The following is a 12,621-nucleotide window of genomic DNA, read 5'->3' on the forward strand; positions in this document are numbered from 1 at the left end:
CTCGGATATGGTCTTGGTGTGGGTAGAAAGTACCAGAACACACTTCAAGTCCAAATCCTCTTACTTCCTAGGTTCGGAAGTGAGATAAGAAGAGGAGGTTCGTGGGCTTTGGAACTAGTTGGAGTAGTAGGTTCGTATAACCAACTCCTAACTATGAACTCCAAATCCGGAACTCAACTACTAGGTCCGGAACAGGTTTGTGGGCTTTGGAACTAGTTAGAGTTGTAACCAACTCCTAACTATGAACTCCAAATCCGGAGCTCAACTACTAGGCTTGGAGCTCTAACTACTTCTCCGAACCTAAACATGTTTTTCTGTTGTTTAAGTCAGTAAAAGAGACCTATTTGACTTGGGAAACATGGGGCTTCTAGAAGAGTCAAGATGAGACTTAACAAGAGGCGGTCTCCTAGTTAAACACTAATTGGGAAACCTCATCTATTCTTATAAATAGAATAGTTGAACTACGCTTTGAGTTTGATTCCTATTCACAGGATACGTAGGCAGCCATTAAAGAACGTGGTTCAACTCATCATCTTCTACATCTCTTCTTCTTCTTGATCCAATACTTCTCATTGTTCTTTGATCATCAACAAAATATTTGTGCTTCTAGATTAGGAAAAATCATCACACAATTGGCGCCGTCTGTGGGAAAACTATACAGAATTGATTTGATTTCTTGGTCGAAATTTTTTCAGTTCTAGGTTCTCCTACCCACCAATTTTTTTTGGGTTTGTTGTTCTTTAAAAAAATATATATATTTTTTCTTCACTTTGATTCAAAATCATGGTTACTACAAGAGCCAATGCGAATCAAAGTAACGAGGGGAATAACGAGATCAATAACCCACATGTTACTTCTCAAAGACAATCTGAACGTAGAGGAGATCGTCGTTTTGGACAGGGTCGTGAAGAAAACGAGCCTAACAACGATACTCCCCAATATGCCATAACTAACCAAGCCATCATGGATACTGTGATGGCCGAACGTGGTCGACAGGAGGCTCGTTTGCGTTTCTTACAAGACTACTACCGCACGAGGGTCGTTCACCTCCTTGAGTGTTGCCTACTGATGGAAACGCGAGGGGGCAGTTCCGGCCACCGAGTCTCGACCCTGGTGAGGGTTACGTCCCTACACCTTATATACCTTACTTCGCTGGGTATCATAGCGACCAACCGATTCGGATTATAATCCGAATGGATCCCACCCAACACTCGAGCTCACGGAACTGACTTCTCTTGGTATTCAAGTTCTCAAGGTACGAGGGATGGACGTCCGAATGTGTTTGCTCGGAATCCACAACTATTAAGGTCAACCTCGGCACAAAGAAGACTTTCAGTTTCAAGGGAACCTTCATTGCCTCGGAATCCCTCGGTTCCCGATCCAGTTTTGCAAACTCCTCCACTCGATCTCGAACCGGAACGCAAAGCGTTATCATCAAGATGAGAACTATGAGAGTCCAGTCCGAGGTACAACAACGAGAGAACTCCAATTAATGAACCGACTACTCTTGCACAGCTCAAGGCACAAAATCTTTGGAGGAACTACGAGGTTGAAACCAACCAAGATGGGACGAGTCGGTTGTTCGGTCAAGAATCGAGGGATTAGATCCCATTTTTGGTCTATACATATCTTTGAAGAAAAGAAGCCTACTTAACTTGACAGAGTTGCAGGTTCAGTATCAATAAGTATGCATAACTGGAAGAAGACCAATTGGATAGGGAATCTTCTCATAAAAGAGTGATAACCGATTGTCACCTCCGGCTCCTATTGGTAGGAGCTCTACTAGTCATTATGATGATAGGAAGTCCGAGGAACCACAATGGAGCACAAGTTAGTCGACATGAATTCCTATCAAGATAAGTCCAAGAGACGTAAGATCGGTGACACGTTCGAAGTAATAAATTACCCCCACGGGATAGGGACTTTACCACTTTAACTCATCCTTATGAGGGCGTCTTTGAAGTTAACCAGAACAAGATGTTCATGAAAGATCCTCCAATGGTGAATCTCGATGCTAACATGTATTGTTTCCAAGTAATGTTACACTACTCTCAACTTCTAAGAGACAAAATTTTCACAAATTTGGATATGCTTCCACTATATTGGGGTTTTACAGAAATAATCTGAGGGGCACACCCTATATTTCTACAAAGTCTTATTTCTTAACAAAACTAAAGGTATTTACAGGAATTGACACAGGGGCAAACCCTATTTTTCTACAAAACCTTGTTTTTCTAAGATTCGAAATACAAATTTGTATAAAATATAATTCACACTTTTGTCATTTTTCCTCAAAGGTCGAATGTGCAACCGTCGTCTAAGAGAAAAGTGGGGCATCTGTGTATACATATTTATGCAAATAAGGAGAAAAGAACACCACTTCTTAACTAGTCTGGAACTTCACGTTCAGAACTTGTCCAAGTTCAAAACTCCACTTCCTAGCTAGTTAGGAACTCCACGTTCGAAACTCTACTTCCTAGCAAGTCTGGAACTCCACGTTCGAAACTTGTCCAAGTTCGGAACTCCACTTCCTAGCTAGTCAGGAACTCCACGCTCGGAACTTGTCCAAGTTCAGAACTCCACTTCCTAGCTAGTCTGGAACTCCACGTTCGGAACTTGTCCAAGTTCGGAACTCCACTTCCTAGCTAGTCTAGAACTCCACGTTCGGAACTTGTCCAAATTCGGAACTCCACTTCCTAGCTAGTCAGGAACTCCACGCTCGGAACTTGTCCAAGTTCGGAACTCCACTTCCTAGCTAGTCTGGAACTCCACGTTCTGAACTTGTCCAAGTTCGGAACTCCACTTCCTAGCTAGTCTAGAACTCTACGTTCGGAACTTGTCCAAATTCAGAACTCCACTTCCTAGCTAGTCTGGAACTCCACGTTCGGAACTTGTCCAAATTCGAAACTCCACTTCCTAGCTAGTCTGGAACTCCACGTTCGGAACTTGTCCAAGTTCAGAACACCACTTCCTAGCTTGCTTAGAACTCCACGTTCGGAACATGCCTAAGTTCGGAACTCCACTTCCTAGCTAATAAGTAACACAGAAAGTCCAAGTTCGGTACTACTCTGTCAAGTAACAAACCCAACACTATTTTGTGGACTGAAGAATCCGGAACTGCCCAGTACTGAATCCGGAACTGCCTTGCAAATTAAAGAACTCGACACTAATTGGCGAGACATCGGACTTGGAAATACTCGAGGGCATCTGCCATAAACGAAGGCAACGGAGACGGAGTCCGACTTTCAATAATCCAAGATATATTAAGGGATGTTCATCACCCCAAGGTCGATGAGTTTGTGGATATACGATGTTGATTTCCTCGAATTGAAAATGCATTACGGATCTTTTCTAAGTCAGATATATCCCCAAAAGGAATAGCGTTCCAATCTATTGTGGGAATTTTAGCTTTGGGCACAACCGAGGTGTAGCATCTATAATCGCTCAGAACCCCTAAGATCAATTATTGCTTCAACAACTGAATCATCCGGAACTATAGTGGTGGGTAATTGTATCCGACAACGCCCACTACTTATGGAACTCACCGTGATTGATGAGACATAGTATACGCAGAGCAACACGCCGACATCGACTTGATCAACTCGGGCGTGTAGCCTCGCTAGAAAACCCGATACAACAATACCAACCAACAACCAACAATTTAACCGATGGAAATCGAATTGATTGGCTGAAAATAAGATAAGAGAATTTAAACTAAGCAAACAGTTGAAAGTAAATTTTGGGTTTCAATCAAAGAAAATAAAAAGAACCGACGGTTTACTTACCTTCTTTTGATATCTCACAACTCTTCAATCTTGTCAATGGCGATCAATGTTTGAGAAACAGATTTGTTTGATATTAGAAGCACGTTTTGGTGAAGTTTGTTCGAGGTTACGGACTACTTCGGATACCTTGCAGTTGATTGTTTCATGAACTGTCAGTAGTTGGTGGTATTACTGATCAATGCTTTGTTGGTTTTGAAGATGTGAATTCTGTGTTCAATTCCATGAACCCGAAAGAAAATAGGAATTTTGAATATGTGGGAGCTGTTGGAGCTGTTGGAACAATGTTGAATCTTGAATTTTGGAAGAAGGAAGAAAGGGTTTCAAGCAATTAGGTAGCGAAGGGTATCTTTTTGGGTTATGTTCAACAACTCAATTTCGCAAGGCCCATTTCAAGTTCCGCCAGGCCCAATTCCGGGTTGCACTTACAGTTTCGGGTTGCACTTCCGAGTCAAGGTGATTTGGTGAAATCTATCTAAGTCCGGATCTTTATAATACCTGGGATGTCCGGACTTGACAAATTTCGATTCCTTGTGCTTAGCTCCTCATATACTAGGTTTGGCCTAATATACAAGGTTCGGGGCATGGTGATGTCAAGTCCGGCTTTCACAGAATTTAGTTCCGGAATGTACTACCAAGAAGTCCCGATCTTTGTGAAACATGGGTCGGGTTGATCTGACCACGTCCGGATCATCACAATATATTGCATGTCTAGATTTCACCAGGTTCCTCATGACCAAGTCCGGACCATCACAATGCATGGTAGGACCAGCCAAACAAGTTCGGCTTAATATACAAGGTTAGGGGGGCATGGTCGTAGGCAGGTCCAAATTTACAATTCCATGTACTGAAGTAATGCGAAATTTTGCCGATACATTCCACAAAGAAAATCGAGGCATAAGACGTCGCGTACATTTTTACCCGGCCTTTTTCCTTAAGGGTTTGATTCACAACCCATGAATAAAAAAGGGGGGCATCTGTGTGTGCATATTTTAGCAAATAGATATGTAACACGTGGTGGCATCTTCGTAAGGCTCGGATATGGTCTTGGTGTGGGTAGAAAGTACCAGAACACACTTCAAGTCCAAATCCTCTTACTTCCTAGGTTCGGAAGTGAGATAAGAAGAGGAGGTTCGTGGGCTTTGGAACTAGTTGGAGTAGTAGGTTCGTATAACCAACTCCTAACTATGAACTCCAAATCCGGAACTCAACTATTAGGTCGAGGAACAGTTCGTGGGCTTTGGAACTAGTTAGAGTTGTAACCAACTCCTAACTATGAACTCCAAACCGAGCTCAACTACTAGGCTCGAGCTCTAACTACTACTCCTCAACCTAAACACGCTTTTTACGTTGTTTAAGTCAGTAAAAGAGACCTATTTGACTTGGGAAACATGGGGCTTCTAGAAGAGTCAAGATGAGACTTAACAAGAGGCGGTCTCCTAGTTAAACACTAATTGGGAAACCTCATCTATTCTTATAAATAGAATAGTTGAACTACGCTTTGAGTTTGATTCCTATTCACAGGATACGTAGGCAACCATTAAAGAACGTGGTTCAACTCATCATCTTCTACATCTCTTCTTCTTCTTGATCCAATACTTCTCATTGTTTTTTTTATCATCAACAAAATATTTGTGTTTCTAGATTAGGAAAAATCATCACACACATAATATTTATGATAAGTGCTTTATAACCACAAAAAATTAGGTTTGAATTTATTTTGAATTTATTTTAAGGAGAGAGTTGCTGCAAGTTTAGTGAGAATTATGCAGTTATACGTATCCAGCAGGATCGGAGCAGTATAATGTATAAAACCTGGTTATAAAAATCCACACAACATAGATCCACAGTGCTACTAAAAGATGAACACGGTTGTAGGGGTTTGATCCCTGGACTAATTAATTCGGTTATAGATCGAGGAGCTGGATTCATATATTTTATGTTTATAATCATAGAACCGGTTGAAGAGATTAAACTTTTGTAACATCTTTCATCCGCCGTTAAAGTGCTTCGAGATATGTATGTAATGTGAAAACTTGTCAAACTTGCTTACATATCTCGATGGGAAAGCTGTTGCATACCTGTTGTAGACTTGTAGTGGAGCTGGGTTATACATTTATTCAAAGTAGGGAAAATACCATATAGAGATGTTATTTATGGGGATGTATATATATCGTTACCTGATGCAAAGATCAACTTATAGCTTTTGTCGTAGGTACTGCAGCTCCACTTATCCTGCTCGTGCTTCAAGTGCGCAACACCTTTCTTGTTCGTCTCTATCTGATTACTTTGCTCCCCTTGTGCCGTGGCCTAGTAATCTACTCGGGTAAGCTTATATACATAGTTGCGTTGGATAAGTCACAATTGAATTTGTTTAATGGTAGTTGATTTTTCTTTTGGTAGTTGATGTTTATTGACTTCGCGCGGTCTTATCAATTATATTCTACCTTAACAGCAAACACATTGGCGGGGCAGAGGGGTTGCATCAATAAAAAGCAAATACATCGAACAATACTCATCGCCCTCAGAATCTTTGTTCAAACATAGACAATTGGAGGTGCGAAACAACATGGTACTAAGGCGGCGGCGATTTGATACAGGATCATGCAGCCATTAATGCCTTATTCGAGCGAAGTGGGTAACTAGCATTTATATTTCTGCGATAGAAAGATACGTACGTCATGTCGTCATACGACATACGTTAATATCGGAATAATTCATGGCCTTTAGCGTGGAAGCCACCTCATTTGCTTGGAAAGAATGTAATGATTGTATCGAGAGAGTCAGTCAAAGCTTGTGTGTGAGAGTGTGTCCAACACGTTCTTGAAAAATAAGCAGTTCAGGTGGTCACAAGTCTCATTTGCGAGTAATACTATGCGTACTAGGGGTGGGAATTTGGCCCTAACGACCCTAACCCGGCCCTGACCGACCCGACCCTAAGCCCTATAAAGCCCTCACAACTAAAACTCATTGAGATTTAGTAGGGGTAGGGCTGCTGCCCTAATGCTCTTTCTAAAGTAAGGCGGCTAGGGCTAAGATTCTAAAACATAGGCCCGAACCCTAACCAAGTTCTAACCAAGCCCTAACCGCCATGTTTTCATACTTTCACTATAAATACACATACCATAATGTTCAACTCTTTGTTAAATATTTTCAATTAAAATAACATTGTCCTTTGTAATTTATCACTTACACCCAAGGGTACTTCCAATAACTTGTTTTATATAACAAAACTTGTCAACTTTAGCGGTACGTGAAACAATGAAAGCACTAGCCTTTAATAAAAATAAGACTTTATTCCTTTGATCATCAAGTCAAAGTCCATAACTTATTATTCTTAATTTCTTTTATCACTTATAAATTATATTTTTATTCACATCCAAGCCAAGTCTAAAACTAAAGATTTCCTTCCACACCATTAAATCAAAATACAGAACAGACATTTGTAACATAGAAACCAAAAAACAACCTTTGTCAGAAAAATGACATTTGTAATCTCAAACCTTTCTCCATCACTTGTTCAAAAGCCAATATTTTCATTTCCATATATAAAGCTTGAATCACTTTTAAATTAGAAGAAAGGTAATATTATATTTGTTTGAATCTATTATAAAAATAATTTATGATATTACAAATAGTTTAACAACTTCCATGACCCTTAACCAAAACTATTATGTTTTTCTTTATATATATATACTTCTTCCTTTAAAATGATAATATAATTATTTGTCTATGTATTTCAATGTTAAATGTAATTTTAGTGAGGTTTGAAGATAAAGAAAGAACAAATTCAACTCTCGATGTCTTGATTCATTAGATTGTGGATGTCAAGATTTTAAATTTTGGACTTATATAGGATTATTACTTAGATTGGTTGGACTTTGAGTTTGTAGATTATTAGACATTTTTGTAATATAAATGAGTTTTAAAACCGATATAGTAAAAAAAAAAATATATATAGGCCTTCTAAAGCCTCAACCTAAAGCCTTTAAAAAGAGGGCTAGTCGTCGGTCGAGGCTTGAGGTTTCGACTTGTGACCCGACCGGGCCAGCCTATGTTGACTTTTTAGGGTAGGGGGCCGACCCGACCCTAATATCTTAAAGACTTTAAATGTTTAGGGCCGGGCTAGCCCGACCCGGCCCATTGCCCACCCCTAATGCGTACTAAGAACATGCACCAGTAAATTCTACCAAATTTCTACCAAATGACGTGGCAAGCCTGTTTTTTTGACAAAGTCAAATGGTGACTCTTTGCTCAATAACTTTTCCAAATAGCAATCAGCCCCCTTCTATTTTCCCTCCATCTCCATCCGGATCAGTTGCAAAGTCTTTTTTTTTACCATTTATGAAATTCTCCGGCGATAACCGATTTTTTCCCGATCTTGTAAAATTGAATTGAGAAGACATGCTCCAAACATGATTTATTGATATTTGTGACTGATTGATAAAGATTGAAACTGGACTTTTTGGTTATTTGTTGAAATTTGATAGGGTTGGGTTATTGGATTTTGTAAGATTTTGAGTTATTAAACTTGAATCTTTGCTTTCCATTGTAAATTATGAGTTGGGCTTAGTTAGTATTTTTATCTTCTAGCTCTTTATTTATATTCTTAGTTGAGTTCTTGGCCGAATTGCATTTGTGATCAAGTAACACTGGTTCTCCAATTAAAGATTATCTTGAATCAACAAGCCGGCCACCAATACAACAAACAGCGGAAGCACAAACTAGTGGTGACCTGGGCTATCAAAATTACATCAATGACAATCATCTTACAAAATGACAAAATAAACTATATTCAAAATTCATGTAACAATAATGACAATCATCTTACAATGAAGACCACAAAAATCATGTCTTGACTCTTGAGTCTTGGGCCAGGGAGGTACTATTGGATTTACACCATTGGGCTGTACAAGGCCCAATTTGAACAATTATCACACACACCCGGGGTCCTCGGCTTTAAACTAACAACACCCAAACAAATAATAACACTCTCAAACTAGACTGTGTTGAATTTGAATCCGGCAACATGCCTCGGTACTATTGTGATTACTGCGACACGAGTCAATTACTCTTTTCTTCAATATATTTACTGTTATAGGTTCAATATGCGTAACTACTTGGTTTGAATTTGTTTTGTTTTATCTATTTGAGGAGCAACAAACTCAAAGTTTGATTGATCAGAGGATCAAGGAGCATCTTGGGCATTCCAACAAGTCGGTGCAGCTTACAATCAACATCTTGCTTCGTTTCCTCCTAGACCTCGTCTTCCAATCCTTCCAATTCCGGGAACCACGCAAGGACTTATGAATTCTGGAATTCCCGGGATGAGACCCCCAGTTCTGCCGCGACCTGCTCCTCCAGGTAAATCTATTGCTAATTGCTTGTGTAAATTTACTTTTTAGCTGATTTAATTATAAGGGAAGTAGATAAAAGTTTGCTTCTGGTTATCCCTTCCGAATACTATGACGTAGGATTTTCCAGTTTTTATCAAGAGTTAGAAGTCAACTTGATCCACTCCTTACCTTTCAAGGAACTCTTTTATCATATAGTCTTCTTTTGCTTGTTACAAGTGAATTTACCGGAGAAGAGCTGAAGAGAATATAAATGTTACAGTTCAAAATTTTGTCCCATCAATTCCTGATCAACGATGTGAATATGTTTTACTATGTACCTTTATGGGTTTATTAGTGCCAACTTGTGGTTGACATAGGGGCAATTTAGTTAGTTCTGATTTAATTCTGAGTTTTCTTAAAAACAAAATGTAAATATCATCAAACTGTTGAAAGTGATGTACATAGTTATGACGTAGTGAAAATGAAAATTCTAACCGAAATAAATCTGTAATAGATTGTATTTTACTATTTTTACACTCTTGCTATTCAGTGTCATTAGAAAGATCACGGCAAGATATTACCGTTATCCAATTTTGTGGGTCTTGAATTGCAACAATTTAAAAGGCTAGCATTTTTTAACAAAAATATTTTCCAGGTTGAACATTATATTGCTCTTTCCTCTTGGTAAAGTAAAGATGAGCAAGTGCTAATCTGACAAGGTTATGCAAACGTTCTATAACTTGGAAGACAACAGTCAACTTTAAATTTAGCTGTTTAATTGCATCTTCGTTTAATGTCTAATGGCACGAGTTAATTTTGAGAGGTGATTTTGGGAAAACAGTGTGTCCGGTCTCTGAGCGGATGATGAAAACCATGCTTTATGGAGTTTACCTTAAGCGCCTTGCTGAAGCTGTTGAAGTAAATGTGCTATTGAGGGTGATTCCAATTAGAACTGAAAGTCTGAAACTATGTAGTATTGTGCGTTGAGGGTCATTTAAGTGTGAAAATGAGGATTTGCTCTGTTGTGGGATTCTGACCATGAGAAGGATGAAGGCTTTTCCAACCAAGACACTTCTCTTCACTGCAATTGCAGGCTACTGTCACTGTGACAATGGTATGAGTAGGATTCCCTTATGGAACCACTTGCCAATCCAGAAATTAGTTTTGTAGCATCACCCAGTTTGGTTTATTTTTTAATAAGTTCACTATCAGCAGAGCGCTATTGTTTTGCTATTAGCAGGGTTGCTTCTTGTCCGTGTATGATAAAAGGTTCAAGCTTGTCTGCAGCCTGATTTGTATTCATCTTATTCTTTAGCCCCTGGAAAGTGTTCCTTGTGAAGAAAAATTACTTCATGGTACCTATGACTGGTTTTTACGGGTTGGAGTGGACTTGTGTTAGTGGAACCGGGAACAGCGAGGGGTTTAGGCTTTGACTTTGTTATTGTTTACCCGTTCTTGTTGCTTATCTGATTTTGGGGGTTCTGGTGGGTTTGGTTTTTTCGGTTTTCCTTTCTTTACTTTAAGGGTGCGTTTGTTTACCAGGAATCGGACTTGAGGAGTGGAATTAACTGGAATCTTTGGTGGACCACTCACTTTTGACCTATTTGGAGACATAGAATCCAATAGAATTGGATTCTAAACGGACTCCAATTCCTTTTATTAAGTCTTTGACAGACCCCTGTTAATCCAAAGGAATCCTAGACTATGGGAATCGGTTTTTTATTTCTAATCCGAAAATGGGGAAATAAACTAAAAATTGGAGTATGTTAGAGGATTCTATACGGCAACCAAACACATTAATTGAAGTAGGAATTGAATTCCGATGATTTCTGAACGTTTGCCAAATACACATTTTGTAAGTTGGAATCAAATTCTATTCTAATAGATTCCATTCCAATGGTTTCCTACTCTATTCTATTCCTAATTAGTTTCCAGTCTCAGTTGCCAAACACACTCTAAGGGTGTATGGGTGGAGTATTGGTCTGAAAATTTTCCTTCTGGCTAATAATTTAAGTGTTGATGTAATCCCTTGATTGTGATAATATATAAATTTTTACACATCAAAAATAGAAAAAATAAAAATAAAAATATCAATTTCCTTATTTTGTTTTGGCAGGTTATGGACCTGGACCAATGATGCCACCAATGGTAGCCCCGCCTGGTGCCCCTCCCATGCCTATGCAAGTTAATGGTCTGCCAAGACCACCTACAATGAATCCCCCATTAACAGTGCCTGGAGGCACTTCAACTGCTGTTACTAATGGTTTGCCTTCTCTGGTAACACAAGCTGTATATCAAGGGAACCCAACGGCATCAGGCAGTGGAGCCTTTGATAGCTACAACAATAATGCTACCCCAGGTTTGCAGAGGTCAGCTACAGGTGGAACTACTGCTTCATCTACCAATAGCACTTCACAGGATGGATATTCTTATTCTCAAGCTTCAGATTCCAATCATTAGTTTGACCAAACAAGTATGCAATCTCTTATCTTTTTGTCTAGAGAGGGTAGAATGAATACTGCTACGTCTTTCTGCAGTCCCCAGTTTCTTGTAAGAGTAAACCTGGTTTAATATTTATTGTTCTCCCCAATCAGACTACTATGATAGTTGAGTACAATACCCCAAGAATTCTGCTGATTCATATGTTTACTGTTATAAGGTACTGTAGCTAGGGTATATCCCATTAGTGGTGCATCTGCATTCCTGCACCCCTGATTTCCTTTTTTGTTTCTTGGTGATATTGAGTGATGATTTGTGTGTTTTAATGCTGTGTTGCAGCTGACCAAGGTTTTGAAGAACTTCTATAGCATTATTCTACCCCACTTTCTTTATCGTCAAAGACATGACATGTATGAAGTTAAGTTATTGCTTGTTGAGATATGCCATTGCTGGTGCAGTTTCTGTTCAGGTCTAAAAGCTAAAAGCTTATATATTAATTGATATTTTCATTTCATGTATCTGGTAATTAAAGAAACCTCAGAATCCTTTGTAACATTTATTAGTAGTGAATTTGGTAAGAGGTTCACCAATCTCTTTGGTATCAAGACTAGTTGGTGGAACTATGTCCACTGGTTTGGTTGTTTGATGAGTTTTGCTTACTTGTGTTTGTATACTGAAATGCAGTAGTAAATGGTAAATTATTAGGATTGTACCATACAGTCGCACACTATATTCTCTATAGTTTGAAGAAGTGTAGATTGTGCGGGGAAGGTTCACAACTGCCTGGAATTCTCCCTAGTCAAGAAATGCAGTAGTAAATGGTAAATGGGTGGCGGTGCTTTCATCATCTATTATGCTACTTAAAGCAGAGAAAGTCATCTGATTGCACCTGGAAATCCAATTGGGCCCGAAAAAAAGACGAAAACAAAGAGAGAAAAAGATTCCCCATCACAAGTATCAACAGTCATAACAGCGTCTCCTCCAAAGATGAGGTTCCTTTTTTAAGTTCTACCATAATTCGTTGCCATGGCCGAAGCAAATAATTTTCATTACAATTTGTGAGA

General features: G+C 39.1%; 1 protein-coding gene and 1 long non-coding RNA gene across 4 annotated transcripts; both read left to right on the forward strand.

The window, feature by feature from the left end:
- Window positions 1-5,865: 5,865 nt before the first annotated feature.
- On the forward strand, window positions 5,866-6,638 carry LOC147517504 (uncharacterized). Its single transcript, XR_015211462.1, has 2 exons — window positions 5,866-6,108; window positions 6,238-6,638. It is a non-coding gene; the product is annotated as an uncharacterized LOC147517504 (long non-coding RNA).
- Window positions 6,639-8,743: 2,105 nt separating this feature from the next.
- LOC147517505 (U1 small nuclear ribonucleoprotein C-like) lies at window positions 8,744-12,200 on the forward strand. 3 transcript variants are annotated; one of them, XR_015211461.1, is made up of 3 exons: window positions 8,744-9,146; window positions 11,235-11,777; window positions 11,897-12,200. XR_015211461.1 is itself a non-coding variant. In XM_086589672.1 (3 exons), the coding sequence occupies exons 1-2, from the start codon at window positions 9,089-9,091 to the stop codon at window positions 11,576-11,578; spliced, it is 402 nt and encodes a 133-aa protein (XP_086445798.1). In that variant the 5' UTR covers window positions 8,755-9,088; the 3' UTR covers window positions 11,579-11,591; window positions 11,897-12,200. The 3 variants fall into 3 exon arrangements, 2 of the variants coding, with proteins under 2 accessions (XP_086445797.1, XP_086445798.1); XM_086589672.1 differs by having other exon boundaries at window positions 8,755-9,146; window positions 11,235-11,591; XM_086589671.1 differs by having other exon boundaries at window positions 11,235-12,200.
- The last annotated feature ends 421 nt before the right edge of the window (window positions 12,201-12,621 follow it).

This window comes from Coptis chinensis, chromosome 2, assembly GCF_015680905.1.
Source record: "Coptis chinensis isolate HL-2020 chromosome 2, ASM1568090v1, whole genome shotgun sequence".
Classification (NCBI taxonomy): Eukaryota; Viridiplantae; Streptophyta; class Magnoliopsida; order Ranunculales; family Ranunculaceae; genus Coptis; species Coptis chinensis.

What these genes read in the sequence shown, in the direction of transcription:
- LOC147517505 (XM_086589671.1), top strand. Translation starts at nt 9,089, where the DNA reads ATGAATTCTGGAATTCCCGGGATGAGACCCCCAGTTCTGCCGCGACCT. An exon ending in GCCGCGACCTGCTCCTCCAG is followed by an intron (nt 9,147 to 11,234) that starts GTAAATCTATTG and finishes TTGTTTTGGCAG; the next exon opens with GTTATGGACCTGGACCAATG.